Source organism: Oryzias latipes, chromosome 19, assembly GCF_053564925.1.
Source record: "Oryzias latipes strain Hd-rR chromosome 19, Olatipes_Hd-rR_3.1".
In the NCBI taxonomy this organism is placed as follows: Eukaryota; Metazoa; Chordata; class Actinopteri; order Beloniformes; family Adrianichthyidae; genus Oryzias; species Oryzias latipes.
In genome coordinates, this window is record NC_136255.1 from 23,640,538 (window position 1) to 23,668,500 (window position 27,963).

Below are 27,963 nucleotides of genomic sequence, written 5' to 3' on the forward strand. Positions count from 1 at the left end.
TGCATTTTGTCTTACATCACTGCTGAGTTTATTCATATAAAGCTCAAGCACAAAGCAAATAAACCAACACATTTTTTTATTTAAAAAAAAAAGGTAAAAACAAGATTTATGCTCCAAAATTCCTTTAATTTCAAAGATTTATAAAAATAAAATGAAAATAGACACAAGTTTGCCTCATGGATGCTACAGCTGCCCTGCGGGTAACCACATCAAGAAGAGAAAAATTGATAATCATGTCAGTCCAAAACCATCCTGAATGTTAAAAATAAAGCAAATTGAGAGAAATCTGGATTATTTATTCAATTAGGCGTGTTGCGTCATTTTTGTGCATGGGAAAAACATAGCATACATGAAATACATTTTTTGGAAAGCTTTAACACCAGAGTTGGGACTAGATTTTTATTTTAGCTTCACAAATCTTTCAAAAAACCCTGATTTAGTCAGGTTTTTCAATATTAGTTCTCAAATCTTGTTTTTTAATAAGGTACAAAAAATTTCCACCTGTGAAAAATGGCCCAGCAGACAGTTAACTTGACTGGGATTCTGCTCATATCAGAGGTATATTAAGTAAACGCTTGTTTTTTTCAATCCAGACATTTGGGGATCAAAAATACCAGCTAAGGTGAAGCAAAGACCAAAGTCGAGTACTTTTGATGGTTTTGTTACACGCGGCTGCAGTTCTTGTGCAAAACAATTCAGCAAAATTGGAACAGAGTCATGTTTGTTCAGAACTTGATGGATTTATATGGAATAACTTCCACAAAGATACAAAACATCAACCAAATGTTTGGCTTAAAAAAAAAGGAAAATAGAACAGTCTAAAAAACACAAAAGTGTCTATTGTGCTCATTTGCAAGTGATAAAAGTAGTGGTTTGTAAACAAATCCCAAATGTGCCTCTGCAGCAGCGGTCACATTAAGACTGTATATATATATTTTTTTCCTTTCCACATTAAGACTATATGAAACGTTGAGATAGTGCAAAACACTGAAGCAGCTCTGTGACAGATTGTTTTCAGCTGGATAAATGATTGTTTCTTTTAAGTGTTACCATGGCGACCCCTCCACTTGAGCATTACTGAAGGGGCTTCACAATCTTCATGGAGATGTAGTTCTATTAAAAAAAAACAAGGATTTAGTCAATGCTTATTACAGAAGATTCTGGAGTTTTTGTCCTGACTACTCACCGGTAGAGAGTACAACAGGATGGCGATGAAGAGGATAACTATAGTGAGGATGATAAGGGAGATGAAGAGGCATCTAAACCTTCTCCATACAATGAATTTCATGGTCTTGCAGGGGTTGGTGAACCAGAAGAAAGACGTTTCTGGGCGACTGGTGGAAAACGGAAGACATTTTTGTTAGAAGTCCACCTTTGAGCTTTCCTGAAACGCATCAGCTCACTTGTTTTTTTTGCTCTCTTACTTTGGAGGGTCCAGCCGCGGGTTCATGTTGGGTTCATCCCTTCCTTTTCCTGCAGGTCTCTCGTCTGCATCTGCTTCACTGATGATCTCCAGAGTCATCTCCACTTTGCCCTGCAAGACGGATGAGATGTTGCATTTTATTTTGAAATAAACCAACACGATACGTTAGTGAGCTCTGTTGGAGAGATCGGGAAGTTTCAGACGTATCAAATAAAAGGAACATTTGCAAGAAACCAACAAAAACCTTGGATTTGAGTAACCACAAAATACTTCAATATATAAATACATTTTCTTTGCATTTATTCATTTCTAACTTTAGTAAAATTTGAGCTGGTTACAGGGTTTTTTGTAGTAATGGGTAGACGAATCTATTGTTGTATCAAGAGGTATTGAGAATTTAAGTTCCAGACAAATAAATGATGTTCATAAAACCGAAACCTTTTTTTTGGGATTGCTAGGATGTGTAGGATTTGTTTTCTCAGTCTCACTATTCAAACCTTTGAATTGTCCAGCAGCTTCACCTAACCTTGCAAGAATAGCGGGTGCATTTTTCAGGTGTATACTTACTCCGAGAACCTTTTTCCCATCCTGCTCTATGGCACAAGGCCACCAGCCTCGGACAGCCTGCTGAGCAAAGAGAGATTTGACGTTGTCCAGTTTGTGTGGTCCTCCTGTTTCCTGCTTTTCCAACAGCTGCAGGGAACACTTCTCTGGAGACTTTGAAGGAGCAACCAACTTGTGCAAATCCAGCTCAACAGTACCTAGAACCACAATGAGTTGTTTTCATAAAATCCAAACATAGATTTTCCAGATTTTCAACAAAAAATATCAGCGTTTACCAAGGTAATCATCCAGGGAGAATTTGTCGTTATCCCATATCTGCACAGTTAGCTTGGGGGGAATCCTGAACTCCGTTTTGTCGAGACTCCAAAAGTGTTCCTGTTGGAAGAGAAGTATGGTTTTTACGTGAACCACACAAAAAAGAACTTTAATCGATCCCACAACAAGGGAACTGATTTGTTACCATAACTCCAAAAAAAGAGGATAATAAATAACAACAGATAATAAAAATATACAATAAATAACACGATGAAGTGCCCAGTGTCTTTGAGGAGTTGAATAACTGATTGGAGGAAAGATCTTTTTTATAAACCTTTTATTTATATAAATAAATAACCCATGGAATGAAGGGATTGTGTTTATAAAATGGTTTAGTTTTCCCATTTTTATGCAATCTTTTTGTTCAACCCATGGAATAAAAGATGAAAGTCTGCACTTCAATGGCATCTGAGTTGTTTTATTTAAAATTCACTGTGGTGATAATGTACAGAAACTGAATTAGAAAGAATTTCTATGTCCAAATATTTATGGTCCTGACTGTAGGTGACATCAGCGAAAATGCACCTTCATGCAGCAAAGGTGTTTCAGTCTCTGACTGAAGGAGCTGCTTAGTTACCGGTACTCAAAAAGCAGCTTTTTCTTACAAAATGCTGTAATGTGTACAAATGCTTTTTCTAAACTCTAACCCACTGGTGACAGTCTGAGGATAAAAGCTAATACTGCTCAATTTTGAAAGAGAATTACTCATATTTTAAGGTTAATTTTTTGTCTTTCTTTTATCGTCTGCTTACTATTTAAGATGACTATTTTTGGGCTGAAGGCCACCTTAAACCAGACATGGCAAAGTGCAATGTTTGGTGAAGTCAAATCTGGCCTAGAAGCTGTAAACTAGTTCATAGAGTTTAATGCAAACTAGTGGCATGACCACACAAATAGTCCAGCTCTATTTACAGTCAGTAGCCTCACCTTCCTGGAAACGAGGCAGAGTTGTTCAGCCGGCAGGTATTCAAAGCCAAAAATGAAGCGCCAGTTAAAGTTCCCATCTCCGTCCAGAGACCTGTAGTGGACATCGGTCTTCTGCTTGTCCTCCTCCATACCAGGCATCCAGCTAAATCACAGAACAACTCCAATCGGCAAACAGATAACTCCATTCGAACGCATTTTTGTTTCATAGCTTCAATTCAAAGCAGCAAAAAACGGATTTGAGAGATTTTAGTGGAGAAGAAACAAATTTATCTGTAAATATTTGGGGGGAAAAAATCAAATACCCTTTGACATATATGTCACTCATGCGTTCTCCAGTGATGCTAGTCTCATCCAGAGTCACATCTGTGGTGTTCCAGACGATAACACGCAGGAAAAACCTGAGCATTTAAAAGCAGTGGAGGTTAGTGTCTAACTGTAAGCGGACATGAACAGCGCAGGAGACGAAACTTACTTCTTTGGCTTGCGTGGTGTGATGTCAAAGGGAGGTCCGGGAAGTCCAATGTTTTTGGGGAAAACATCCACCCACATCTGAAGCTTCCCCTGAATTTAAGAGATTAAACTCATTTGAAAATACCTGCCAATATAAACGCAAATGACAAAAATGTGTGACATGTGGATCTTTATATGAACACAAAAATTAAGTTAAATTTCACTTTGGAGGTGGAAATAAGTGCTTATTTGCCAGTTTGGCAAGTAAAAGTACATTAATTTTCATAAACACTACTGCATAACAATGCATGCACATATTAGCTGCTTCTCTCCTGGCCTAAGCTTTTAGAAAAGTGGACTTAATAATAATTTTTTCGTAAATGTGATGTTAAAATCACTTTACTCTTTGTTAAAATGCCCACTGGAATCATCGTTTGAGCTATTTTTAAGGCGTTCTATGTGGTCTATTAATTATAATGATGATGCCGTTTTTAGCCCAAATAAAAAAACGTGTGTCGTTTACTAGGACATAGTTTCTGCAGAGCAGCAGGAATTCATTAGAAATTCAACCCCTCCTTTCCCTCCTCGTTGCTGAGAGCTGAAAGCAGGAAGTTTGTGGCCCGCCCAGGGTATTTTTTACATAGCAAACAAGCTCTTTTTGGAACTGAATTTTTTTTGTCTGCTCCTGAATCACGATTTGAATAAAGAAATGCTCAGAAATGCAAATTTGAGCTAATTTTTCTTATTATATTTCCTCCATCATGACAATACTACCAAAAGATCATATTAAAAGCACCAAAAAGAGAATTTACATCAGAGTGGGTATGAAAAAGAAAGAAAAATATATTCTTTATAGTCTGTTTCCTTCATTTCATCTTATATTTCTCTGGTTTAGCAGTTAACAGTGTTGTACACTATGGTAGAGTTTATTTGAAATATTATTTCAAATAGCTTCTACTGTTAAGTTTTATGAAACTGCTCAAGGTCTGCAAAATTTACAAAGACAGCTTTTAGCAGCAGAGGGAGGTAGTTATAACAGCCAATCAGATATTGGATTGGTAAACTAAGGCTGGAAGGCTGAGCCTTGTGATTGGATAAGAATTTGGGGGAAGCAGAGGAAAGTCACCAACTTATTTTCTTTTGTGCAAAAATGTTTGCAAAGATTTGTGCATTAGGCTGTTTGCCCAATCTCTGTATACTGAATGTTTCTGTTCATGGCTTTTTCTGAAATTAATGTGATAAAAAAAGCAAAAACAAATGGACGGTCTGAGTTAATGCCATTGGCATTCAATGTTAACAAAGAATAACTACCTCATGTAAATGAAACACATAGAGAAACTGTTCAGCAAAAATATTTACATGTTACTCAGGAAAAAAAGGAGGATGGATTTTATTTTCAAATGCGTGGGCAGTGAGCGAGAATGTTGGTCAGTGCGAACATTTGACTTTTATTTTTAACACTACAAGGCAGGCAGTGGGCATGGTGCATTGTGGGAATGTTGTTTTTTTTCTTCATTTTTGAGTGTGTCAAGATTTTAGTTACAGAAAAATGTGTTAGTTGTTAAGCTTTGTACAGTTTTTAGTGTTGTTTTGGGATCCGCAAGTCTATAAACTGAAGATTGTTTTAAGGTTTTTATTAAAATAAACTAGAAAACAGAATCACTGTACTGTTTTTGAATTTAAATTTTTTTTTTCCCTCCCAACTTCCCATGTTTACTTTCCATATTCCATAGTTTGGGAATCTATTGTCTATTTTGGGTAGTCATCATAAAGTTCATAAAGAGCGACATCTAACCTGGGAGAGGTTGGGTTGAAAGCTGCTGTAAAGAGTCCTGGTCTCCACATGTTCGGGGACAAGTGTCTGTGTTCTGAGCACGTGCAGACAGAGCCGTTCGTAGGCTGGACCCAAGTGCTGATGAATTTCTTTGTTGGTCTCTTTAAGGAAAAAGCAAAAAGTTGTTTCATGTATCTTTAAATAAAAAGAATTAGTAGATTTTTTTACATTTTTTTTCAGAAAAACTCACCAAACTGAGCCAAGGTGTAATCTTTTCCATTAAAAGTGAGCGACGTGCCGTTGTCTTCAGTTCTGGGTTTAGACAATCCCTTCAGTCGGGCCAAGTTCTCAAGGATCTGAGATGGTTTCAGTTGATCCCTCCACTGATTGACACCAGAACTTTGACATAAAAAGAAATAAAATGTCACAATTTAACTGAAACGTAACCTCCCTGAGTCCTGCAGCGTTACACTCAAGACTAACTCACATGCAGTAGGTTTGTGGAAGACCACAATAGGAGTTGTATCGGGACAGGAAGCGGTTCTCCAGGTCTATCACGGTGTCACCAACTTTCTCATCGCGAGTCAGCAGATCGTAGTCGTAGACTGAGATCTTCAGGTCCTTGTCTTGAGGCAGGAAACACGTCATCTCAAACATCCTAAATGGGATGGAGGAGAGTTGGAATGGATGCAATTGTTCACAAATCAATTAGTGTGAAGCTGTTACCTTCCAAACACAGGGTTTATTGTGTTGGGTAGGTAATTGTCTCTGTCTTCAATCGAATTCCTTCCCAAAGTGATCTTTATGTATGGATCACACTGAAAAGAGAGAAGATGTGAAATACTTGTTGTGAGAAAGATTTTTGTATTTGTTTTTTAGGCAATTGGATTCTCACTCGGCCGTTGTTGTCTTTGGGCTGCAGGTCTATTCCCCGAACAATGTATATCCTGACGAGACACTCCTGAGGTCCACTCTCAGGGAGCTCTCTGAACTGACGAGGTGGAGGTGCAATACCCGGATCATCTGGGAGGGGGTACACCTTGAAGGCACCCTAAAAATTCAAAAGCATGAGTTCAACTTTCATCATTTCAAAACTTTACTGCTTATTATTACACTACAAGCCAAATATTCTTTGTAGCTTCTTACCTTGAACTCTCCGACCACGGTGGGGTCCTCATCTCCATTGTCATTTTTGCCGCGTTGCAGTTTGAAAGTGTTGCAGAAGTCTGTCAACCCTTTGAATTCTGGGACATTCTCCAATTCATTGTCGTAAACCTGAAAATGTATACCTACATTTAAATAATCTGCAACTATAGAAGACAAACTTTTACCTTCCCGAGTAAAACCATCTGTGTTTACACAGACTCTGAGTGCACTGAGAAGAAGGCTTACTTTAAGGGTATCGTATCCTTTCTTGAGGTAAGGGCCGCATTTGTCCTGCTCGCCTGTTGAAGCGTAGAATTTACTCCACCAGTCAACTGTCTCTTTTTCCTAAAATCCAAGTACATTGAAATGTGATCCATAAAGGTTTAAGCACAAATATCTCTTGATGACATTGTGCCTTCAAAAAGACCCACTCTGATGAAAGTTACAGTATGTTTTAGGTGTTTTTATCATGTTCTCGTGGTCTTTTTCCTCTTTTTTTGATGATGGAGGACATATATTAAGAAAATTAAGCTCAAAATTGCATTTATTAGAAATTCTTTAATCAAATTATTATGAATCAGGTGTGGACGAATAAAATGCAGTTTGAAGTAGAGCGCAGGCAGGCCACAGGCTTCCTGCTCTGAGCTCTCACCAACGGGGAGAGGAAGGGGGGACGGGTTGCTCCAAGTTAACGATCCGGCCCAAAATTCAAATGTGTTTTTTTAATAAACTCCTGCCGCTCTGTGGAAACTGTGTCCTAAAAAACAATGTTTTTTTATTTTGGCTAAAGATGGTTAAATCATAACCAAAAGACCATTGGGAAAGCTTTTACAATAGATGATCAGAGTGGGTCTTTAGGTTTCTTGTTTTTCTTACCTTCTCTGCAAGCTTTGGAAAAAGAACAGAGAAGCAGTAAAAAAAAAAGTCAGAACCAAAGAAAAATATGACAAAAGGCATCAATGCAAAATGAGTGAATGCAAGTTGCTGCAAAGAAAAATGTTGATGAACTGATTTCAGCGTCATGATTGATGGTGATTCAGCAAAGGCGCAACAGGCAGCAAAGCAGACACACAAGCGCCCAAACGATGCTTCAAATAGGGACAAATATTTTATTTTGACCCTTCCAGTTAGCTGCATGACATTTAATTAGCAGAGGTACTGTGTCCAATTTCAGTTTTTTAATATAAAAAATGTTGAGTCGACAAGAAATTCCAAAGGATGTTATAGACACCACACAACAAAACCTATAGAGAATCTGTGTTTATCTGACTGATGCCAGTGTGTCCATAAACGTCTACCTGAACCACACAACAATAAAAAGATGTAGTTCTTAATATAATTAAAAACTGTCTCTATTTAAAGATTATTATTTAACCTCGTTTACACTGTGCGTTACGGTCCAGTCTAGTATGTTTCCATTATGAAATGGACCCATTCAACCAGACTGAACTGTACCATTTCAAAAAATGAAACAGACCGCTTGGGGCGAAGCTACTGTTAAACCCTTCGGATTGGCTGAAGGTCTATACGACAAAAGAAAGCTCCAAGAAAGCGTCTGTATTTCTCTTTGCCGCCTGCAATCTCCTTTGAGTGGAAGCACTCACCTGAATCGCTTGGACCATTCTAAACCGGACCGGACCGGACCGCTCAGTGGAAACAAGGTTTTTGTGATATAGATACTGCTTATGGAGAGAACTTTGGTGTCATTTAACGTTTGAATCTCGTTGCTTTTGTTACGCCCCTGCAGTGATCAAAATGATTGCACATGCTCATCTAAAACATTGAATTTGTTCATCAATCAAAGTGAAATTTCCAACATAGTCATGCGGACATAATGAAAGCTTTATGGATGATGCAGGAAGGACTGGGGATTCAGTGACGATAGTGCCAAGCCTTGTGAATTAGAAAGCAGTATTACAATTAATTATACATACAAAGTAAGAGGTAGGGGTAGCCATTTTGTTGACAGCAGTTGACATGCTGAACATAAGCTGTAAGCCAGAGAATTTGATCAAATTTGACAAGAATGTCAAATTTAAGAAGCAGGCTTTTTGACTAATTGTTAGAAGGAATCTGCAGTTACCTGAGCTTCCAGGAGGGGGCTCGACTCTTCCATGGTGATGGCAACGTCTTTGTGAGGAGAGGCCATCATAAGAGCCACTAGAAAAACAGAAAAACATTACTACATTACATTATGGCCTGCAGCAGCGCTGGACTACAAGAACTAAAACGTTTTTGCAATTGACTGCACCTACACATGCTGCCAAGTTACGTCTACAACCAAGGTTTCCTTGACCTTTGGCCTTGGGAAGATGAGCCATCTTGAACTCCCCCAAAAAAATTACCTTTACTAGCAGCTACATGTTTTAACTCCTCCCATAGCTTTCAATCTTTTGTCTGAAAGCTCCTTGAGCATTTCTGGAAACTTCTTGGGGGAAAAACAAAGTTTCATATAACGTTTGTATATTTTGAACGTCGAGCTCGCAAAAGTGGCCTTTCCCTGTTTCTTGCACGTTTAACGAGAATATTGTTAAATGTATGAAACCTTGACTCAAGGGAACTGAAATTATATGACAAATCATGTGACCATATTAAGAATGTGGGCATAAAAACCTCAGTTGCCAAGAAAATTCAAAGGGTTACTTTTGCCAATTGTTCAAAAATTGTTGCTTTCTTTTACTACAGTTTTTTTCCAATCAGCTCTTACTTTTGGAAGACCTGGCTCCCTCTGAAACGATGACATACGGGTCACATCTGAAGTCCTCCAGAGATGCAATCGTACACTGGCCAACCACAGGCTTCCTGCCAAACGGACGGTGGTCAATCACCTTCAGCACGATGGGAGGAGTGTACATCTCATCCTTCGGGAGGAGCTGTGCAAAAGCAAAGGATTGAGAAGAACTGTAAATATTTAACTAAAAAGATAAAACGGTTTTATGAAAAAGGACAGTGGCACATTGAAAGCAGTTAAGCCTTCATCAATCATTTTTGATCTCTTAATCCCACATTAGTGTTACTTTGTCTTTACCACTTTGATGAAGAGGATGTTGCCAGGAAAGTTGGGGCTCTTCTTCATGTTTTTGATGATTGCTGTCTCTACTCTTTGCCCTCCACACTCCACCACAAGACTGGGTGAGGACACAGATGCCAGCTGATAAGGTTTCATGTTCCTAAGGCCCCAAGCAAGAATCTAAAAAAACAAAAACACAATTTAGATGGCATTGCGAGAATAAAGTTGACAGGAAGTGTCCATGCTTGTACTTTACCTCCACTGCCGTGAGCTGCACCACAGGCCGAATGCCCTGTGGAACCATGTAGAGGTTCTCGGCTCTCATAGGAGGAAGCAAGGGAAGATCTGAGTCACCTGACTGGAGATAAAGAGTCGCAGTTTCCTCTCTTTTATTCTCATGGGATATTTTCAGTTTTACTACCATAATTTAATTATGTGTGGGTAAAGATTATATTAATTCTCACTTGTAAGTCCAAATATATTTTCATTATTTCCTATCATGCATGAAAATCATAATATAAACCTTTTTAATGGACTTAAAGTGTATTTTTACTACCTGCATTAGATTTCTTCAAGCTAGATTTAAGTTGTAAACTGTAAACTTTCTTTTTAGAGGATTGACTCTGCTTTATTTATAGCTGGACAAAGATTATTTCATCATTTTCAAAGCAAACCTTGTCTTTCAGGATGAGTTCAGCAGCCACAAGCACCTCCCCAGCCCTCTGTCCCTTCTGGATGATGGGATGCCAGAACAACCGGGGAGACTGGTCCATTTCTGGACTTAGCTTCACCAGTGGGGTGCAGATGCTACGGCCGAGCATCTCATCTTTCCCCTGCAGGGAATCACATACCATCAAGCTCACAAAGTATAACCAATGAGACAGATTTTTTAGTTTTATGCATTTTTTCAATGCAAAAAGGTAGAGACGGGGAATAAAAGCATGTTTTTTCTACTTGTAAAACACACCATGCAGATTCGAACTGGGTCAAGACACATGATTTAAGAGTATAAATGTTGAGCTATGACTTCATTTTACCACTTGATCTTCGTCATAGAACTCCAACACCACGTCAGGAGGACGGTGGGCGATCTTTTGAGGATCGCCGTAAATCTCCACGCTGTTGAAAATCAGAGTCTGGTCCCAGGTTGGGTTCAGTGTTGCTTTGAGCTTCTCTGTTGTCTTACTGACGTGCAGGAAAGACACGTGTGCGTACGGATCTGTAGTGGGGAGAAAATGCGATCTATAGTTACCTTTTCATGTACTTCCCTTCTATGAAGTGTCATCTCTGTTCAGCGTACGTCAAATCTTACCTGAAAAACTGTCTTTGTCCATAGACATCAGATTTCTTGCCTGGTAGACGTAGACACGGAGATGGTACATATATGACCCTAAAGAAAAGTGTGAAATGTTCTATTTTCCAATGTTTGTTGTCATGTGGTTATCTGTGTTTAATCTTCAGGCTTACTGTCAAATGTGCATGACACAGTGGGGGTGTTGGCGCCAAACATCTTGGTGGCGTTAGCTTTGGAGGTTTTCTCTTTCTCCTCTGTGTCAACGCCCTGCCAGGAAAACAAGCAAAGGTCTAATGTTCAACACATACAGGACTGTAGTGATGTTGAAAAAGAAAGTAAATATTTAAACATTTTTGTGTTTAACTAGTTGGGAGTTAGTTCCTGCTTTTATCATCTCATTTCCTCTGGTTAAACAAGACTACTTGTCCAACTGGATTCGGGTTTTCTATAAACCAAAGGATTCCTTTTCTATCTGTGGAACCAAACACCAGAATAATGCAGCGGTCTTTTTGCTCACCAGCGCTCCCTCCAGCTGAAAGATGGCACTGGCCCCAAGTCGATCTTCTGGTGCCATTTTTCGCCTCCACCGCCTTCGGCGAAACGTATCCGACGAACGCTCTTTTCTGTGAAATTTCCATCCAATCAGAGAAGAGAACTCCCAGCCCTCAGGGTCACCTTTATTTCTCCTCTGTCATAAAAAAAAGAACCATTTAACACTGTGGAATGTGACAACATGTTCAAGAAGAACATATGGTTTGCTTGATAGGATGATGTTTCTTTTTCTGAGCTGACCTCCATAGCTGATACTGAGGAAGATGCATCTCTTTTGCGAGGTCGAACCAGCCTCCTCCTGCGGTGGACATGGTATACCTTCTCTGCCGGGACCCAGGACAGGGGCTTGTCACCTGGAGGGATGGTCACTCCATATTCCCAGCCTTTAAAACATTCAATAATTATGTCATTTCAAAGCATTCTGGACACAGAAACTATTTACACATGTGCAAATAGGACAATTTTATGATGCAATTTCCCAATTTTCCTTTCAGTTTGAATAAAAAGTTCTTTAAAAGTAATGCTACAGGGGGAATATATGCACCTTGGTCATCCACTGCTCTGTTGATATCTACAGTCCAACTGTCCTCCCAAATCCAACCTGGAGGACAATCAAACTCTGATGGGTTGCGGCTCTTCTCCCCATTCTGAACAACACAAAATCCCAATTAGCTGTGAACGTTTGGTCAGTTTTATCAGATAGATGGGGTGAGGGAATGACATGGAACATGTTTACACACAGTTTCAGCCGTTGTACATCAATACTGATGAGCGTCTGTCAAACAAATATGAAGACAAAGACTATATCTGTTCTTAACCAGTCTGCCGTGGTGCATTTGCATGTTGATTTGCTGATCTCACCACATCAGTATATTGTTCAGATGCAGCTTTCCACTCTCCACCTGGGAAGCGGGTCTCATTTTGGAAAACCTCATCCATGAACTCAGTGTGTCCTGCGTCTGCCTCTGTGAGAAGGCTGCATCAAAGACATGAGCAAAACATTAAGATGGATCAGACTTTGGTGTTCTAGCGCACACTCTGGCCACATAAACCGCACACTATGGTGTCGAAAGATGATAGTAGGCTTTTTTGCATTACTGTAGTTTTATGATGACAGTAACAATTGACTGGATACGTGAACTGTACTGAGTGACTCCTCCCCCTGCCACAACCCCATAGACTTCTATAGAGAAATAAACGGCTGTTACTCAAGTCTTTCTATTTGTCTAAATAACCAATTTTGTGGCATCCCTGTCTTTTTTAACATGTTTCTGATAATCCTAATTTTTTTCATGATCATTTTTCTGCAGCACAAATAATAAACTGGCCAGCTAGATGCCTTAATAAAAGTATGTGGTCTCATGTCAAATGTTCGAATCGTTTGATTGATGTATTCACCCTCGCCCACTTTTATATTGTGTAAAAATGGTGACTGAATTTACTTAATTTTGTTGGTCACCCATTTTCTAACCTACCCTATAGCTTACATTAACAGTACATATGCTTGAGTTCAGTTGAAGTCTGTTGTGTTTAGATTTTTTCAATTTACAAGTACTTAAAGAAGAAAAAAGTACACTACTTTTGTACTAAAAACCCAATAACGGATTGCAATAGCATCAAAGCCAAGCAAGGATGTGAGTTAGTGTGGAGCCCAAAGAGTGATTGTTCTTGAGTTTACAGAGGGATATTAAAAAAAAGGAGCTGTAAATTTGTTGGGCACCGTCTGGCCTTTAATCACAGCCCACATCACAAGGAATGTAAACAAGACAAAAATAGACCACTTCCTTTCTAAGCACAACAGCATGCTTAGAAGAAAAGCACAGTAACAAACAGTAATGTTGAAGTTCCTCAAATGACCACTTGTGGCTGGTGTCAGACAGGAGTTTTGTATTGAATTCCATGTTAAAAAGCCGGAATTTATACCAAAAGACATAATCTATATATCCTGGTGTAAATAAGTTATCCAGAAAAATGGGGGGAGAGGAATATATATATTTTGAATTAGCTATCTTATTTTTAGTAGTGCTAAAATTTGGGACATATGAATGTGTCTTTTTTTGGGACATTTCAGCTTTACTTTGTTCCAACCAACTGAAGTTTTTAGAAAATTAATGAGGTGGGTGGAGCAAACTAAAGGCAATGCAGCCGTCCCAATCCAGTTTTGCCATTCAAATCCAGTGTGTGACGTCAGACACAATCCATCGAGTAAATACTTTTCTATTACCCTTTTTTTTTATTATGTGTTCGATTTTAGAAAAGAAGAGTTGTTAAATGGTCATCTCAAGCCAAACTCACGCTTTTTCTGGATCAATGAACCAGTCAGATTCCCACTCCCATCCTCTGGGTGGAATGAAGTACTCTTGTTTCAGCTTCAGTTTGCCTGTAACATCAGAAAATTTGTGGCGCCCCACGAGTCCTGTGGTTCCCCAGTTCCCGAAGACTTTGGCCTGGTTTTCATACTAGAATCCGAGAAGAAGAAAACTATTATTTCCAGAGAAACTTTGTGAGTGGAGACACGGTTGATCATAGTTTGCTTTGTGGGAAAGGTTGATAAAAGAAGGTTAAGTTTCAGATTAACATACCAGCTCGGCAAACACGCTGAATGTTCCCTCTGAGTATGAGTTGAACTTTTTCTCATCTGCAGAGAGGCCCAGCCACATGCTGACTCTAATCTGAACAGGCACCTTCAACCCTTTGGCCTTGTCCATGGGATACTGCAGGGATCACAACCAAAATCCAGCAACTGAGATGAAATCCAAAGAATGTGATTCATAATTTACAGTTTTATACGCTGTTGTGGCTAATATGTACCTTTAAAAAGACAGTCTGTGTTTTTCCGCAGTTTTTTCCGCAGGCCTGCTCACTGTATGTCGAAAACAAGATTTCGTGGGCTGGAATACGACTGTACGCCACCCTCTTCTCACCTCGCAGCATCCAGATGACCACGTCGGGCATGCTGTTTTGTGGCTGAAAGAAGTAAAAAAAACACATGAAGCCGTGCTGGACGGAAGATCCACAGAAGATCACAAAAAACTAAATTAGTGCATAAAAATAAAATATATTAGGTTTGTTTAATGTGCGTGTACCTCCTCAGCAAGCTGTTTGAGTTTGTCAACCCAGGTTTCTATGTCGGACAGGGTGTCACGGATCTCAGAGGCCTCTTGTCTCATACGCAAGACTGCTTCTTTTATGCTGTTTAAGGTGATGTCTCTCCGTTTTTTCAGTTGGATGTCCAAGGATGTCAGATTGGAGCAGCCCTCCAACTCAGGTGTTGGAAATCTTTCAGAGAAAATTGGATTTTCAGTTTTGTCAAAACAAAAACACACATTTTTATAAAATCCCTTTTGCCCGGGAGATATCGTTTGTGCTGGCAATACGAGAATGTTTTAAGTCCACAATTGGATCAAACCAAACACTAATTAAATCTCTGACACGTTTGTCTGTCATTTAGTTTAGGTAGTTGCAGTTCATAAAAAATCAGAACAAAGAGGAGCAACAGAGATGAATTGCTTGAAGTGTGCTGTGATGCCCGCTCCATTTACCGTTCTAGGTCTTCGATCAGCTGGTCAAGAAGCTGCAGCCACACTTCTGCAAGTTTGTTGTCCGGGACTTTAGCCAAAATGGCAACTTTAAATGCCTCCAGGTTGGATTGCTGCAGCAACAAAATAGATGAGCATTTTCTTCTTCCATGGGTATTCATACACACATTTCAGGCTTTAGGTTAAACCCAAATATCGGCAGGTTTTTTAGGATTTCAGAAAATAAATGTGCAACAATACCAGACGGTGAGTTATGCAGAGGATGATGTTGACAGCATTCAGGCGGTGACTGATGTCTTCCCAGAAGGACGTGAGCACGACCACTGGTTTAGTGTTTGCCCACGGTAGGTAGTAGTACTGGTTGCCTAGGTGATGAGTATCAGATACGGCCATTTCACTGCGTGACCACTCACTAAATGATAGTAATTATCCAAAGGAGATTCCGTCACTGACCATCGAACACAGCACAGCTGTACTGGGTGGTGGAGGCCAGAGGTTTGCAGGTGGTGTCCAATTTGTTTCCATAATTACCGATGCTGACTTCAAACTGGATTGGTTCTCCAGGTTCTTGGATCATGGAGGCGCTGTGGAAGACTGCGCAGAGACAGTATTTTCTCCTCCTCTGGTACTTCTGATCAAGGAAAGGATGCACACAAGAAAAGTCGGTTAAAAACATCTGACTTGAGGGGATAAATGGACACAAAATTGAGATGATACTTGTTCTCTTGACTACCAAAAAACCCTTTAAAAAAGAGAAGCACTGATGTATTTTGTATGTGATAAACATTCCATGTACCTGTACAACCAGGATGTCGTCACTGTGGATGTTGTCTATTGTTTTTTCTGCTTTCTCATCCAGTTTTGTGGACAGCTCTACCAAAATCCTGCCTCTGTAGGCAACTCCTTCTCCCTGTACCCAAAAAAAACATTTGCAGGATTCCTCAGAAATCCACAGCATTAAGGAAAGTCACAATTTGTTGATTAATACCTTGCCAAAGTTGAGGTCATCATAAGGATCTGGCAGGCCTGTGAACTCTCTGGGGCTGCCGTACAGATTGATGTAACAGGGTCCAAACACAGGCAGGAATCCCACCTCAGATTCTACTGGGTTCCCTGGGAAGATGTTTACCACGTTAAGTATTATTCCTTACACATTATGCTCAACAAAAGCCACACAAAGCTGTAATGTTGTAAGTACAGGTTAGCATTTCGTGATGCTGGTGAAGCAGGAGGCAGTGACACTGACGGGACATGGGTTTGCTGGACATTAAAAAGGAAAATCTGAAAAAAATCATTAGCTTGTAAAGACATAAATGAGTTTGTGAAGCAGCTTGATCATGCAATATCATTGACTGTTTATGAGATCTGGACATACAGTAGTGCCTCTTCTCCACTGGTGTTCCCAAACAGGAAGTACCTGCTGGTTCCAAAAAATCTCCTCCCCAAAACAAGTTAAAACAAAAAGAATACATGATATTTTCCTTTGTTGTAAGTGAATAAATCTGACAATGGAACTGGAAGAATTTGCCTTAGTAAGATTTTTTTTAAACCCATTTGTGATGTCCTGCCTTTTTAAGTAGTAATAAAATATTTTATTTAGCTATAATTACTCCTATTTTGGTCAATTACTCTGGTAATTGGTCTTAAAATCACAAGGTTTTGCTAAAAAATAATTTTATATCTTTAAAATAGGTATATTAAACACTTTCCCCCCAAATAGGTCTTATTCTTATTAAGTGCTACAACTGTCCAAATATTTAGATTATATTCCTCCTTAGAAAAGAGTAGAATTACTCATTTAAATTTTCATTTTTCTTAAAAAAAATAACATTTACTTTAAACGTTTGTTCTGTTGTTGTTAAATGCTTTTGTACTTGTTGATCATTGCTAAAAACAGTATGATTTCCACTTAAATGCCTACAAGATTTATTGTCTTCAAACAAATCTTTCCATCTTAATGAGAAGTAACTAGTTTAGTCTTTTATCAGGTCTTTTAAGATAATTAAATTAGAAACCAGACACAAATATTTGGTTACATTTTATGTTTTTGAGGAGTAAGCCATTTTGATGATGTCACACTTTGTCAAGTTCCCATACACAGTCAATTTGCACACAAAAAGTTAGAAATTGAGCATGCACAACACACTTGTCAGTTGCATTGCAAGCAACACGTAAAAAAAATGTTAAAAAAAGTGCACGGATAAACCTTCATAGGATGGTCTTTCAGCATTTCCAGCATGTTCTTCTAATCCAGAAAAAAAGGGACATTTCAATATAATAATCAAAATAAATAAATAAAACCAAAAGCAAATGTCTGCTCATCTGTATCCACAAAAAAAGCAAAAAAAAGGGAAATAAATAATACCTTCTATCTCTCCACCAGATGAAGCAATCTTTGCCAGGTCCAGGTATGTGGTGCCCACAGCATCATTTCCTGTCAGGCGATCCCTAAGATGAAGTGTTACACAACTCATTTCATAAAATGCTACAATGTGCAATCATAAAAATCTAAAATGCTTCTCTTTTTCTCATTCTTTCCTATAATCAACGAACTTGTAGTCTGAAAATGAAAAATCCCCTGACACAAAATCAGAATGTTTAATCAGCACCTTTTTAGGGCCCACTTTTCTGACCTTTTTTCCTTATTTCCCTCCAGCCTTCCTGAGTTAACTCACCGCCCAAAAAAAACACAACTTATTAAAGGAAAGGGAGGGGACGCTACCGTCACCGTGCTCCATTAGTGGCCAGTGTCAGGAGATGGAACTGACAAATGGAATGCAGCTAACCAGTGTGCTACACTTTGTTGGGCACGAAGAGCAGAAGAAACAACAATGTAGCTTATTTCCGATCAACTTACCAATCAAAGACGGTCAGCTTGACGCGCTCACACATGGATGGGAACTGAAAAAGACAAAAATGAGCGGAAATAAAAAAAACAGAGCTTTAAGAGTCTGCCTGTGTGTTTTTCTTGCTTTAGATCGTCATGACTTGTTACCTTGACTTGAAGGTGCAGCACTTGGTTCCACTCTGGGTTTGCATTCTTCTCAATGATCTGAGTGCACAACTGGAGAGACAAAAATCCCTCACGCTTGTTTTCCCTTCAAACAGAAACAGTATCACATGTATTTTTTCATTAGATCTGTCATGAACCTTCTTGCCAGCGAAGCGAGCCTCGAGGAAGGGATCTACTAGATTCTTCTTGTTTTCTTCTGCTCCAAAAATCTCTTTTATGCTCTGGACAAACGCATCATCCACTGAAAATTAAAAAAGGGGATAAATATGTATTTTTTATTATTTATAATGTAACATTTTTGAAAAAATTACTTTTTCATTACAGAAAAAGTCAAATTTTACACAATCAAAGGTTAGTTCACAAAAGACTCAACTGAAATCAAGTTAAACCTTGAATAGGGAACTAAACTGATTCAAGATCCACTCCGATCATCTTTTGAGCTACTTTAAAGAATTCTCACCGGCCTTTCCTATTATGATTATGCCGTTTTTAGCCAAAATCCCAAAAATCTTACCGCCCTTGGAAACATGCATTCAAGCAAGCACTTACAATAACATGTACAGTAAACATACATTTCAGGCTCCTGCATTAAAAACTCTTGCGCCGCAAGCAACCCCTTTTTTTGGCTTTACGTACAAAACGCATGGCCATTGAACACGCAGTGCAAGTAAAACCAATAAACTTTGACCAATAAGGAACTCAAATTTGATATTGAATCATGGATGGTGTCCCTTATATTTCACGGAAATGCCAACTGTTAGAAGAGTGTGGTTTGTGTTCGGCTGGAATTGTACGACACCAAGTCTTTCATATGTCACAGTAGAGCTGTAAAAAGAAAAAGCCTGGAGGGAGATTTGCAAAACCTGCCCCACTTCAACATTTCACACCAAGCCCTTTTTCAACTGAAGGTGGCAGACATGCTCTAGTAAACATTGGAAAAAGAAGAAGAAGTCCCTTCCTGCTTGTCCAACGTTAACACCACGGGTTTAACTCACATTCTTGTGTTAGTAGCTTAAGAACTCATACTCTGAGTTACCCTGCACTGACGTCCCATCATCCATCTGTTCACACGCTCTCCCGCTAGGTTATAACCCTTCAAACACGCAACCTAACAATACCGGCGCAACAAACATGGTGAGAAATATCCGAGCTATACAGCCGTAAGCACTATCAAGCCGTACACAGTCAAATGGACGAAAAAAATGAAGACATCCATGGATCTAGTCGTCCATAAGTGTATTTTCTACGTCACAAAGACGCTCCTCTTCAAACTGCATGTTTCATCTGCCGATGATTCACAATGATTTGAATAAAGAATCACTCAAAAATGTAATTGTGAGCTTCATTTTCATAATATATCTCCTCCATCATCGGAAAAATGCTACCAGAACACATTAAAAGCAGAATTATCATCAGAAGGGGTCTTTATTAACATGTGGACCTCATCTTACTTTGGGGAATGTCCTCTGCCCTGAAGACCTTCAATGACAAGGTTGCCCATCGCAGAGTCATACCCGCTGGCAGAAGCAGATTACTCTCTATGTCATCCTGGTCATCATCACAATCCCTCTTCTCAACCTACGCATAAAAAAAACAGGCAAAATGTCAGATTACACAAAGACTGAGGAACTTGGCATCACTAAATGCTGTGAGTTGAGGTGAGTCAACTTTACCAAAGGCTCATCGCCGGTTCCGATGACAAAGAGGCTGACTTTGAGGTAGCCTTTAGCGCCGGAGCTGCTGTCGTCTGGGTCATTCAGAAGGAGCCATTTCCTCATAACACAATGGGCTACACCATGGGACAAAAGAGTCATAACTCTCCCCATTCAATACAGTAGAACCCAGGATTTGACTAATAGTACAAACCAACTTTTCAAGCATTTCAAGGATTAGATTCATGAATTAATATGATTTCTATTTAGTTTTTCTTATACTTGGAATTAGTAGAACATGAAACAAGTTTTATTTTTTAAATATATTTTTTTATTTTGTTTTCTTTTCACAATTCATCCCAGCTAATCTGTCTTTACTTCCCCTTTTTGTGACAATGAACTTGATTCATTCTGGAGCCTAAATCACAACTTAAAGCCAAAATAGTCCGGCTTGAGCATATTTTTAGATAGTTTTAGGAAATTCAAACGAGTCATGAACAAATCATTGACTTATCACCATTTGAGCTGAAAATATTGCTAAATATTAGCCAAAATATGTGTTTTTCAGTTACACATTTACACGGGAATCATACAGGAACCATGCTCCTCTGTGCATTCAGTCAAATTTTGTTAACTTATTTTAGTTTTGTTATTTTATTTCTGGCAAATGTCTAAAGATGCTACAACTACAAATATTTTAAAATTAAATACCAATGAGGGACATTGTGCGCTTCACAAAGCAAAAATAATAATTAACTGAATAAAAAAGGTGCTGTTTAGATTTGGCTCACCTGGTTCATCATAAACATATCCAACATCCAACTGTGTAAAAGAAGGAGAGACCAATCAAACATCACTTTTTCTTTCACCCTTTGTCATTTTCTGGTGGGATTTCGTGACGCTACTGACCTTGAATTCTCCCATAAGGCTGTCGGCCCTCAGCGAGTAGGAGTTATACACCTGAATAGGAGGAAAACCACAAACTAACAACATGCTCACACTTTCAAAGGTCTAAAACATTGACATTTATTTTACTTACCCTGAAGCTGATGCTCTGCTCAAAGAGGTCTGATGGTAGCATGTGAACATTGTAGAAGAACATCTACAAAGAAGACAAAGTTAGTAAAAGACACCCCTGATCTTGGTTAAAATATGTTTCTAGATGTTATTTGTGTTTTCTATTATAATACATAAATTGTAATGTAGCTGTGGTGGGGCCGTATACCTCATCAAAGAAAGGATTGTTTCCACTCTTGATCCTTGTTCTGTGTGTTTGGCCACACACGTGCACCTTTACCACCGGTTTGATGTTGTTGCCAGGCAACTGACGGGCTTCAACGACACGAACACGGATCTAGATGACAGTCCAAAGAAGTGTCAAATTATTCTATTCTGACTCATTTAAGCAAATAAATTAAAAAAAAACAACCACTTTATTTTACTTAAATTCATGTGAAAAAGATGTCAAATTAATAAGTTTTGTTTTACAAAACTTGAAAGGGGTTAAAAAAAACTTCCATGGCATGCTGTCAAGTCATGTGAAAACATTAAGGCATAACACAGAAAGTATTTTTTAATTGTTTTTCTATCATATTTTGACCAATTCAAAGAATGAAATCAATCAACAATAGTTAATTTCTACACAAAAAAAGGACAATTTTATTTTGAAAATCTAACGTTAAAATGTCATAACCTATTATCTACAGCTTAAATACAGTTATTTTTGCACCAATTCACAGCAAATGTCTCAGAGGAAAGAAATTAAATGAGTCTAATTCAAATAAAATCCTATTTTATCTGATTTAGATTATTATTATCAACTCATACTAGACAATTTTAAATATTTAAATCTATTTACACTTTTAGTTGGAACCACGCTATAGTTTACCAAACTGTATTTTAAAAAAGCCCAGGTAAACAACAAGACATTTTATAAAATTCCAATTTCATGAAAATTTGTCTCAACATGTAATCTGTAGATTTAATCACATTTTTTCTTCTCAATCTTAAAATCAGTGATAAAACAAACAAAAGTAAACAACTGTGATCTACCAACTCTTTCTTGCTACCAAGGTCATCTGCAGGTGAATACAAACATTCAACAGCAGCTAAAGGAGCTAAATTGTCAACCTAAAAGACTCCGACTCACCTGGAAGTCCTGAGGCTTAGTCGCGAGTCGATGGCGACTCTGTCCTCTTGTCAGCCGTTGGCGAACATTGGCAGACTGTTTTATGGAAGAGGGGACTCCAGCGGAGCCGCTTTGGCCTAAATCTGTGGCAGTCTCACCGTCATTCTCATCACCTCCAGCCTCACCTGGTATCACAAGGTCAAAACAAACCAGAGATCAAACACATGTCGATTTAAAGGTGGAACCAGTGTGAGAAATAGGCGACCTCCATCAGCTGCAGTTTCCCCAGCCGGAGGATTATTGGGGTTTGGTGCAGCATTCGCTGGAGGGTCGTAGGCAACCACGAGGTTGATTGTAGCCTTGAAAGAAGTGAAAAAGCGTATTTTTTCTGTAAAAACATCTTTATTCAAAAAATAAAAAACATGCTGAAAAGATGAAACCTACCCCAATGTTCTGCCCATTTTCCCCGAGCAAAGGAACATTTTTAGACGGCAGGGATCTCACTTGACCAGCGGCCAGATCTCTCAAAGGGATTTTGGCTGACCCAATATGTCTAAAAAAGCACAGAGGGACATCCTTAAGCACAAATTAGATTAAAAACCATCAATATATGTTAATAACATTGAATGAAAAATGTTTTTTATGCACAGTTCGTCCAAAAGCCCTGCTCAGGCAACACGCAGTAGCTAGATAAAAGAAATGCTTTGTACAATAATGGAGTCACATTCACAAAAGGGCCACCACCAAGAGCTAACATGCCCTGGTGTTCAAACAAATCCACCTCCTGAGTCAAAACACACACTCTTTAAGGTGATGCTTTGATAACCAGGGGCTACCTGCAAACACTTATACTTCTCTTTCCATTTTTATTTTCCATTCCAAAAACCTTTAAACACGAAGAACTCGGGCGCTATTTCATTGTAAACTGGACGCTCATAATGCAGTGATTTTGTAACTGCATATGTTCAACTTCTATCTATAGAAATCTATTTCCTTTCTGTACATGAGGTGGACTTTTGAAGGGGTGGATGTACCATAAATATGTGCCACAGGGAAAAGATTTAAAAGTGTTTTTATATAAATCATTTCAAGACAGTTATTTCATTCTGGAAATACCCCTACGTTTTGAATTTTCCTAAATTAAGAAATTTCCCAATACAGAACATTACAAAATAAAAGTTGTTTCCAGTATTTTTTTTAAAAAAAAGCTATAAAGCACTCAAACAAATTAGTTTTTGGTTTGGCAGAATTCCTCAATAATGATAACCTTTGCTTTCCTGCACTTTTAGGCTTGACCATGTACTCTCTCTGCTCATTTTAAATTGCAAACGGAGAAAAACCACAAGCAAATTTCTGCCATCTCTCCTTCACTCTGCTCTTGCCTCTGTTTGTAGAAGTCATGACTAATTTCTTTCTTAAAGTCCCACTCTGATGATAACGATGTTTTGGTGTTTTTTTTTTTTAAGTGGCATTTTTCTAATAAAGAAAATTTTGCTTAAAATGGTCTTTTATAAGTCTGTCTTTATTCCAAGATTTAGGAAATTTTTGAAATTATGATTATTATTTTAGCCAAAGCAATACATATTTTCTGCAGTTTTATTGGCTTAGGTTATTAGAGATTCACCACTGAGTTGTGGGCGGGACTGTTGGCAGGGAGCAACCCCGCCCCCCTTCCTATTGCTGAGAGCGTGGAGCAGTGACATAGTGGCATATTTTATACGTCACAGATACGATCTTTTTCAATCAGCATTTCTTCGTCTGCACCCGTTTCATAACGTTGTGAATAGAGAAATACTCAGAAATGCAATTTCAAGCTTAATTTTCCTTACATGCTGTATTTCCTTCATTATCAGAATAATGTCACAAGAACCTGTTAAAAAACCCAAAATGTCAAGAAATTTAGCAACTAAGCATATATATTTGACCAAAACACACTAAATGATCACAAAATAGAAATGTCAGTTTAAATACAGAGTGGTTAATGACTACTCCTTCTAATTAAATGTTAAATATCATCCAAACTGGTGAAAAAATGTTTTTTTCTAGCTTCTGTCTTTAAATTCTGGCTGTTCCTTTGCTGTGTTTCATGCCGTCAAATGATTTCCTCTTTATGTCTATAGAAATGAATCACATTCTGTGACTACAGAACTGCAGTTTTTAATAGGCTTGAACTAAGAATACAACAGAAAACCTTATTTGTCAGTTAAAGTCACACGACTGTTTAAGATGCTGTGATTAACTCTATGCTGGATGGAGATGCCTCATTTTATTGTCAATGACAAATATGACTCAGTTCATGGGGAAAAAAACAAACTTCCCTAGTTACATTTTAAGGAACTTATACCCAAACATAATATTTAAAGATATTCTGTGAACTTAATTGTTAATTCTAAGCTGCAGGCTATTTTAAAAAGAATACTAAAGCAGCTCCTTTTCTGGTCATGTTACTTTTCACTGAGGCATGTTAACTTTCAGCCTCAGCCTCAGCCGAGGGGGAGTTCTCCATTACTTTCTGCTGAAATATTTTAGGATTGCTAAAGCACAACTCCAGCCAACTTTAATAATCTTGATTCTCATCTACACACTGATGATGCAGACCGGAACTGGACCGAGCTGGGACAGTGCAGATCTGTTCATTCTGGGTTGAACAGTGGGTAAAAATCTCTGAACATGTATGAAATCAAATGACCCAACATTTTTGCCTCAGAGATTACATCTAAAGTGGAAGCAAGAACATGTTTTGGCATCGAAGCGCCAAGGGCAGAAAACCTCAGATTTTCCTGAACTTTAGTTTTTTTTTTTTTCATTAAATTGTTAGAAGGTTAGCTTGTTTTACTCCCTCGTGCTGCCTGGCAACAGGAAATTACCCAGTGCAGCAGCTGGAAAACTATTTATGAGTTAGAAGTCCTACTTGGCCTCCACTCTGTGGGTCTTTAGGGAATGTGTCAGCCAGCCCGGTGGAAAACGTGACTCACTTTTTCATGGCTGCAAGACACTTAAAGACCTACACCCTAAGGATGACTGTCCCATGCACAAAGTAACTCTCCAAATCTGTGCATGCCCAGTGGTATTTTCATCTTCTTTTTGTTGTTCTTACAGACAAAACTTTGATCTTGATAATAAGTGAGATGGAGGAAACCCTCTTTGTAGTCCGTCCTGATCGTTGACACATGTGTTTGTGCTTAGAGGATATTTATGGGGTTGTCAAGCAGCCTTTAACATTACAGCATGTCTGCTTACAGCAGTTTTTCTTACAGTTTCTCTGCTGGACAAACAGTGGGGCAGAAATCCCAGAGAGCCAGAATACAAACACTGATTCAACCATCCATTGTTGCCCAATAAGGATAAATCATCCCACACAGGCCAGCAAGTCTGAGCTTGGTAGGCTGGGCGTGAGAGGGGGAAAAATCTCTGCACAGCTCACCATGATAGCTCTCATTGTGCAAACATCTATCAGTGATGATGATGACATTGAGTTTTAGCACTAGGCATGTTCTGACAAAGGGATTAGCGATGTGCTCGAAAAGGTTTTTAGACTTTAACTGGCTTATGTGATTCCTTTAGCAATGACCTTGCCCTGAAAAAACGTGTATTCGTGCAGCTAAACCATCAGTTAACCTGTTAAATGGGACCTACTTGCACAGATAAACTAAATAAATGAAAGACAAAGCTATAATACTGTGTTAAAGAACCACTCCGATGGAAAACTGTGTTTTTCCAACCTGTTATTGTGGCAAATTTCTAATGATATAGAAAGAAAATTAAGCTAAGAATTGCATTTTTTACGTAGAAAAAATACATTGGGCGGGCCCAAGCTTCTTGCTCCGCCCCATTCTGATGCCTCCACTTGTTGACACATAGATTCATGATCGTCTTTGTCTTCCTCGTCTGCGCTGGAATCTGGATTTAAATTGTACGGCTGGACAGCTATAATGTTGTTTGCCATTTTGGTTGCACTGGTAATGTTGGGTAGGGGGTGTGAGGGGCTGTAAGCTAGCGGGAGAGCACATAAAGAGAGAGTTCAGCTATAGATGATGGGATGTAGTGCTGCGCCAACAGTCCTACCTACAACTCAGAGGCTCATTTCTTACATGACCATTGCTGCCACTTAAAATCTTTCAATTTGTTCAAAAATCCACCTTATAATCCGGTGTACCTTTGGTATGAGTTCTGGTTGTGCTTCAGGACTTTAAAGTAACTTGTTGTGGTACACGGATCTCAAAAAATCTTTTAAAATGTTTTAAATAGACTTTGTTAAACTGTGAAACTGAGCCGCTTGATGGATTGTTGGAGCATTATGGGTGCTGTAGTCTTGTGGACTGAAACAACCGTTTGTTTATGAGTAGAATAAAGTTTAAGTTACTTCTTTTACATTATTACTTTTCTTTAACCACAGAGCAATGAAGGGATAAAAAAGCCACATGTGGCTCTGGAGCCTCAAGTTGAAGACCCTTGTTCTAGATTTTGCCATTAATCAGGTTTTATATGATTTTCTGTTGATTGTTTTTGTATTTTTTGTCAATTTAAAGCTCAGTCTGTGACATTGTGCATTTTTCTTTCATCAGCCGAGTGATCTTTTTTGTCCATGTGAGCATTTCCTAGAAACTCTTAACTCAAACAAGTCAAGTTTGCTTTGAGATCCAGTAAGAAGTGACTCTCTCATCGCTGTAATCAGCCTGTTACTCAAACAAAAGTGTGGGATTAGTGTCTGTGCCAGAATTGCACTTACATGTTTCTTCCAATGGTTTCATAGTCTTTCACAACCACTTCGAGGAAGGAGCTGGAGTCCAGCGGAGAGCCTTTTAAGTCAAACTCTAGCACCTACAACAGAAGATGTCGTGTTCAGTCGCGGCTCTAAAGGCCGGGACGAATCGATGTTGGGAATTTATCAGTCAGTTGGTGCAAACGAGGGTTTGTGACGCTCATTTTTGCATCCATGCTGTGACAGTCATGTGATGTTTACACTGTGCTGCAGTGACAGTGGGAATAACCCAATCAGGGAACTCATGTGATGCATTCAATTGATAATGTGCAGAAAAGGAACTGATCAAAATTGATTAAAAACCAATGCAAAAAGGGTGCATTTGTCATAGTTAATTACCTCATTCCATACAGGATTCAGCTCATTGTCAATCCGTTTGGTTTTCTTCTTGTCATCTGAAAGTCAAATCATTTATTTGAAAACTGTCACTTTGTCCAAAGTGATAAGAGTTTAAAATCATACTATCTAATTAAAAATAACAAAGCATTTTGTTTGCATGGACAGCCACTGATATCTGCAGTTGAAGATGCTGTCTAATAAAAATGAAAGGAATAAAAAAAAAACCTATATGATGAAATTGGATAATTGGCCCATGGAAAAGTACTCCATTCAATACTAGGCTGTGTTTTGCAATACACTTAAACAGCTGAAGGCTGCCATAGTTTCAAACTTGCTCTTCTCTATCACTGCCATCTTTTTTCATAAACTGTTTGTGCTCCAGCTGACACTCCCCAAATCCCATCCACTGCATTATAGTGAGAAATGATTTAGAATCCAATTTAACTTCAGAAATACAATAATCCACTGGTTATTTTTTTCACGATTTAAATGTACATGATGGAAACCCTTAGCAAAATGTAGTACACTTGACATTTACTTTAATTATTATACTTGAGTATACAAGTGTGGAAAATAAACTATACACCATGATAATAGTGCATGAAGTATCCTAATGTAATGTAGACTACTTTTACAGCACAGTTAACAAATATCTGGAGGAGTTTTTATTTCTAAATAATGCATTCATCAACCAGAAGTATACAAATACATTTAATAAATTAAATGGATGACTTTTGGAACTTACCTTTATATATCACGGTGGCAATCGGGTCAGGACTCCCAAGTTTCTTTTTGGGGAGTCCTTTGGCTGACTCCACCACCACCCGCAGCATTTTAGAAAAAACGTATTCAAAAACAACTCCCGCAACTTTAAGTTAAAAAAGAATATTAAGAATAATAATAAAACATGCGAGGTCTAGACCAGACAGCCGAGCTTCTGCTTCATCATTGGAGTAGAAGATAGAGGAGGACAGGGAGGGTGGGGGGACCGCTCACGGGGATATGATTAAGTATGAGCTTCAACTAAACATCCCAGCCAACAGGGCGGGTTTTTAAAACAGGAAATAGCTCATTT

General features: G+C 38.6%; 1 protein-coding gene across 3 annotated transcripts; it reads right to left on the reverse strand.

Moving 5' to 3' along the window:
• Positions 1-105: 105 nt before the first annotated feature.
• On the reverse strand, positions 106-27,902 carry LOC101172285 (myoferlin). 3 transcript variants are annotated; one of them, XM_011487915.3, is made up of 54 exons: positions 27,634-27,902; positions 26,889-26,944; positions 26,517-26,608; positions 22,232-22,340; positions 22,053-22,146; positions 21,809-21,972; positions 20,885-21,013; positions 20,699-20,761; positions 20,569-20,619; positions 20,451-20,481; positions 19,681-19,796; positions 19,459-19,585; positions 18,145-18,248; positions 17,990-18,058; positions 17,852-17,895; positions 17,360-17,442; positions 17,201-17,239; positions 15,983-16,107; positions 15,791-15,904; positions 15,448-15,625; positions 15,235-15,359; positions 14,998-15,107; positions 14,542-14,734; positions 14,267-14,422; positions 14,038-14,169; positions 13,751-13,914; positions 12,317-12,431; positions 12,000-12,102; positions 11,696-11,838; positions 11,421-11,591; positions 11,077-11,170; positions 10,922-10,999; positions 10,647-10,828; positions 10,284-10,442; positions 9,866-9,967; positions 9,628-9,789; positions 9,307-9,472; positions 8,683-8,759; positions 7,476-7,487; positions 6,846-6,944; positions 6,600-6,728; positions 6,349-6,504; positions 6,180-6,271; positions 5,941-6,111; positions 5,704-5,852; positions 5,475-5,614; positions 3,702-3,790; positions 3,532-3,627; positions 3,230-3,371; positions 2,263-2,362; positions 1,991-2,184; positions 1,425-1,534; positions 1,187-1,334; positions 106-1,113 (listed from the first exon to the last, which is right to left on the reverse strand). In XM_011487915.3, exons 1-54 carry the CDS (start codon positions 27,719-27,721, stop codon positions 1,075-1,077), a joined length of 6,174 nt encoding a protein of 2,057 aa, XP_011486217.1. In that variant the 5' UTR covers positions 27,722-27,902; the 3' UTR covers positions 106-1,074. The 3 variants fall into 3 exon arrangements, with proteins under 3 accessions (XP_011486217.1, XP_004080274.1, XP_020567765.1); XM_004080226.4 differs by lacking the exon at positions 17,201-17,239; XM_020712106.2 differs by lacking the exon at positions 7,476-7,487.
• Between the last annotated feature and the right edge of the window lie 61 nt (positions 27,903-27,963).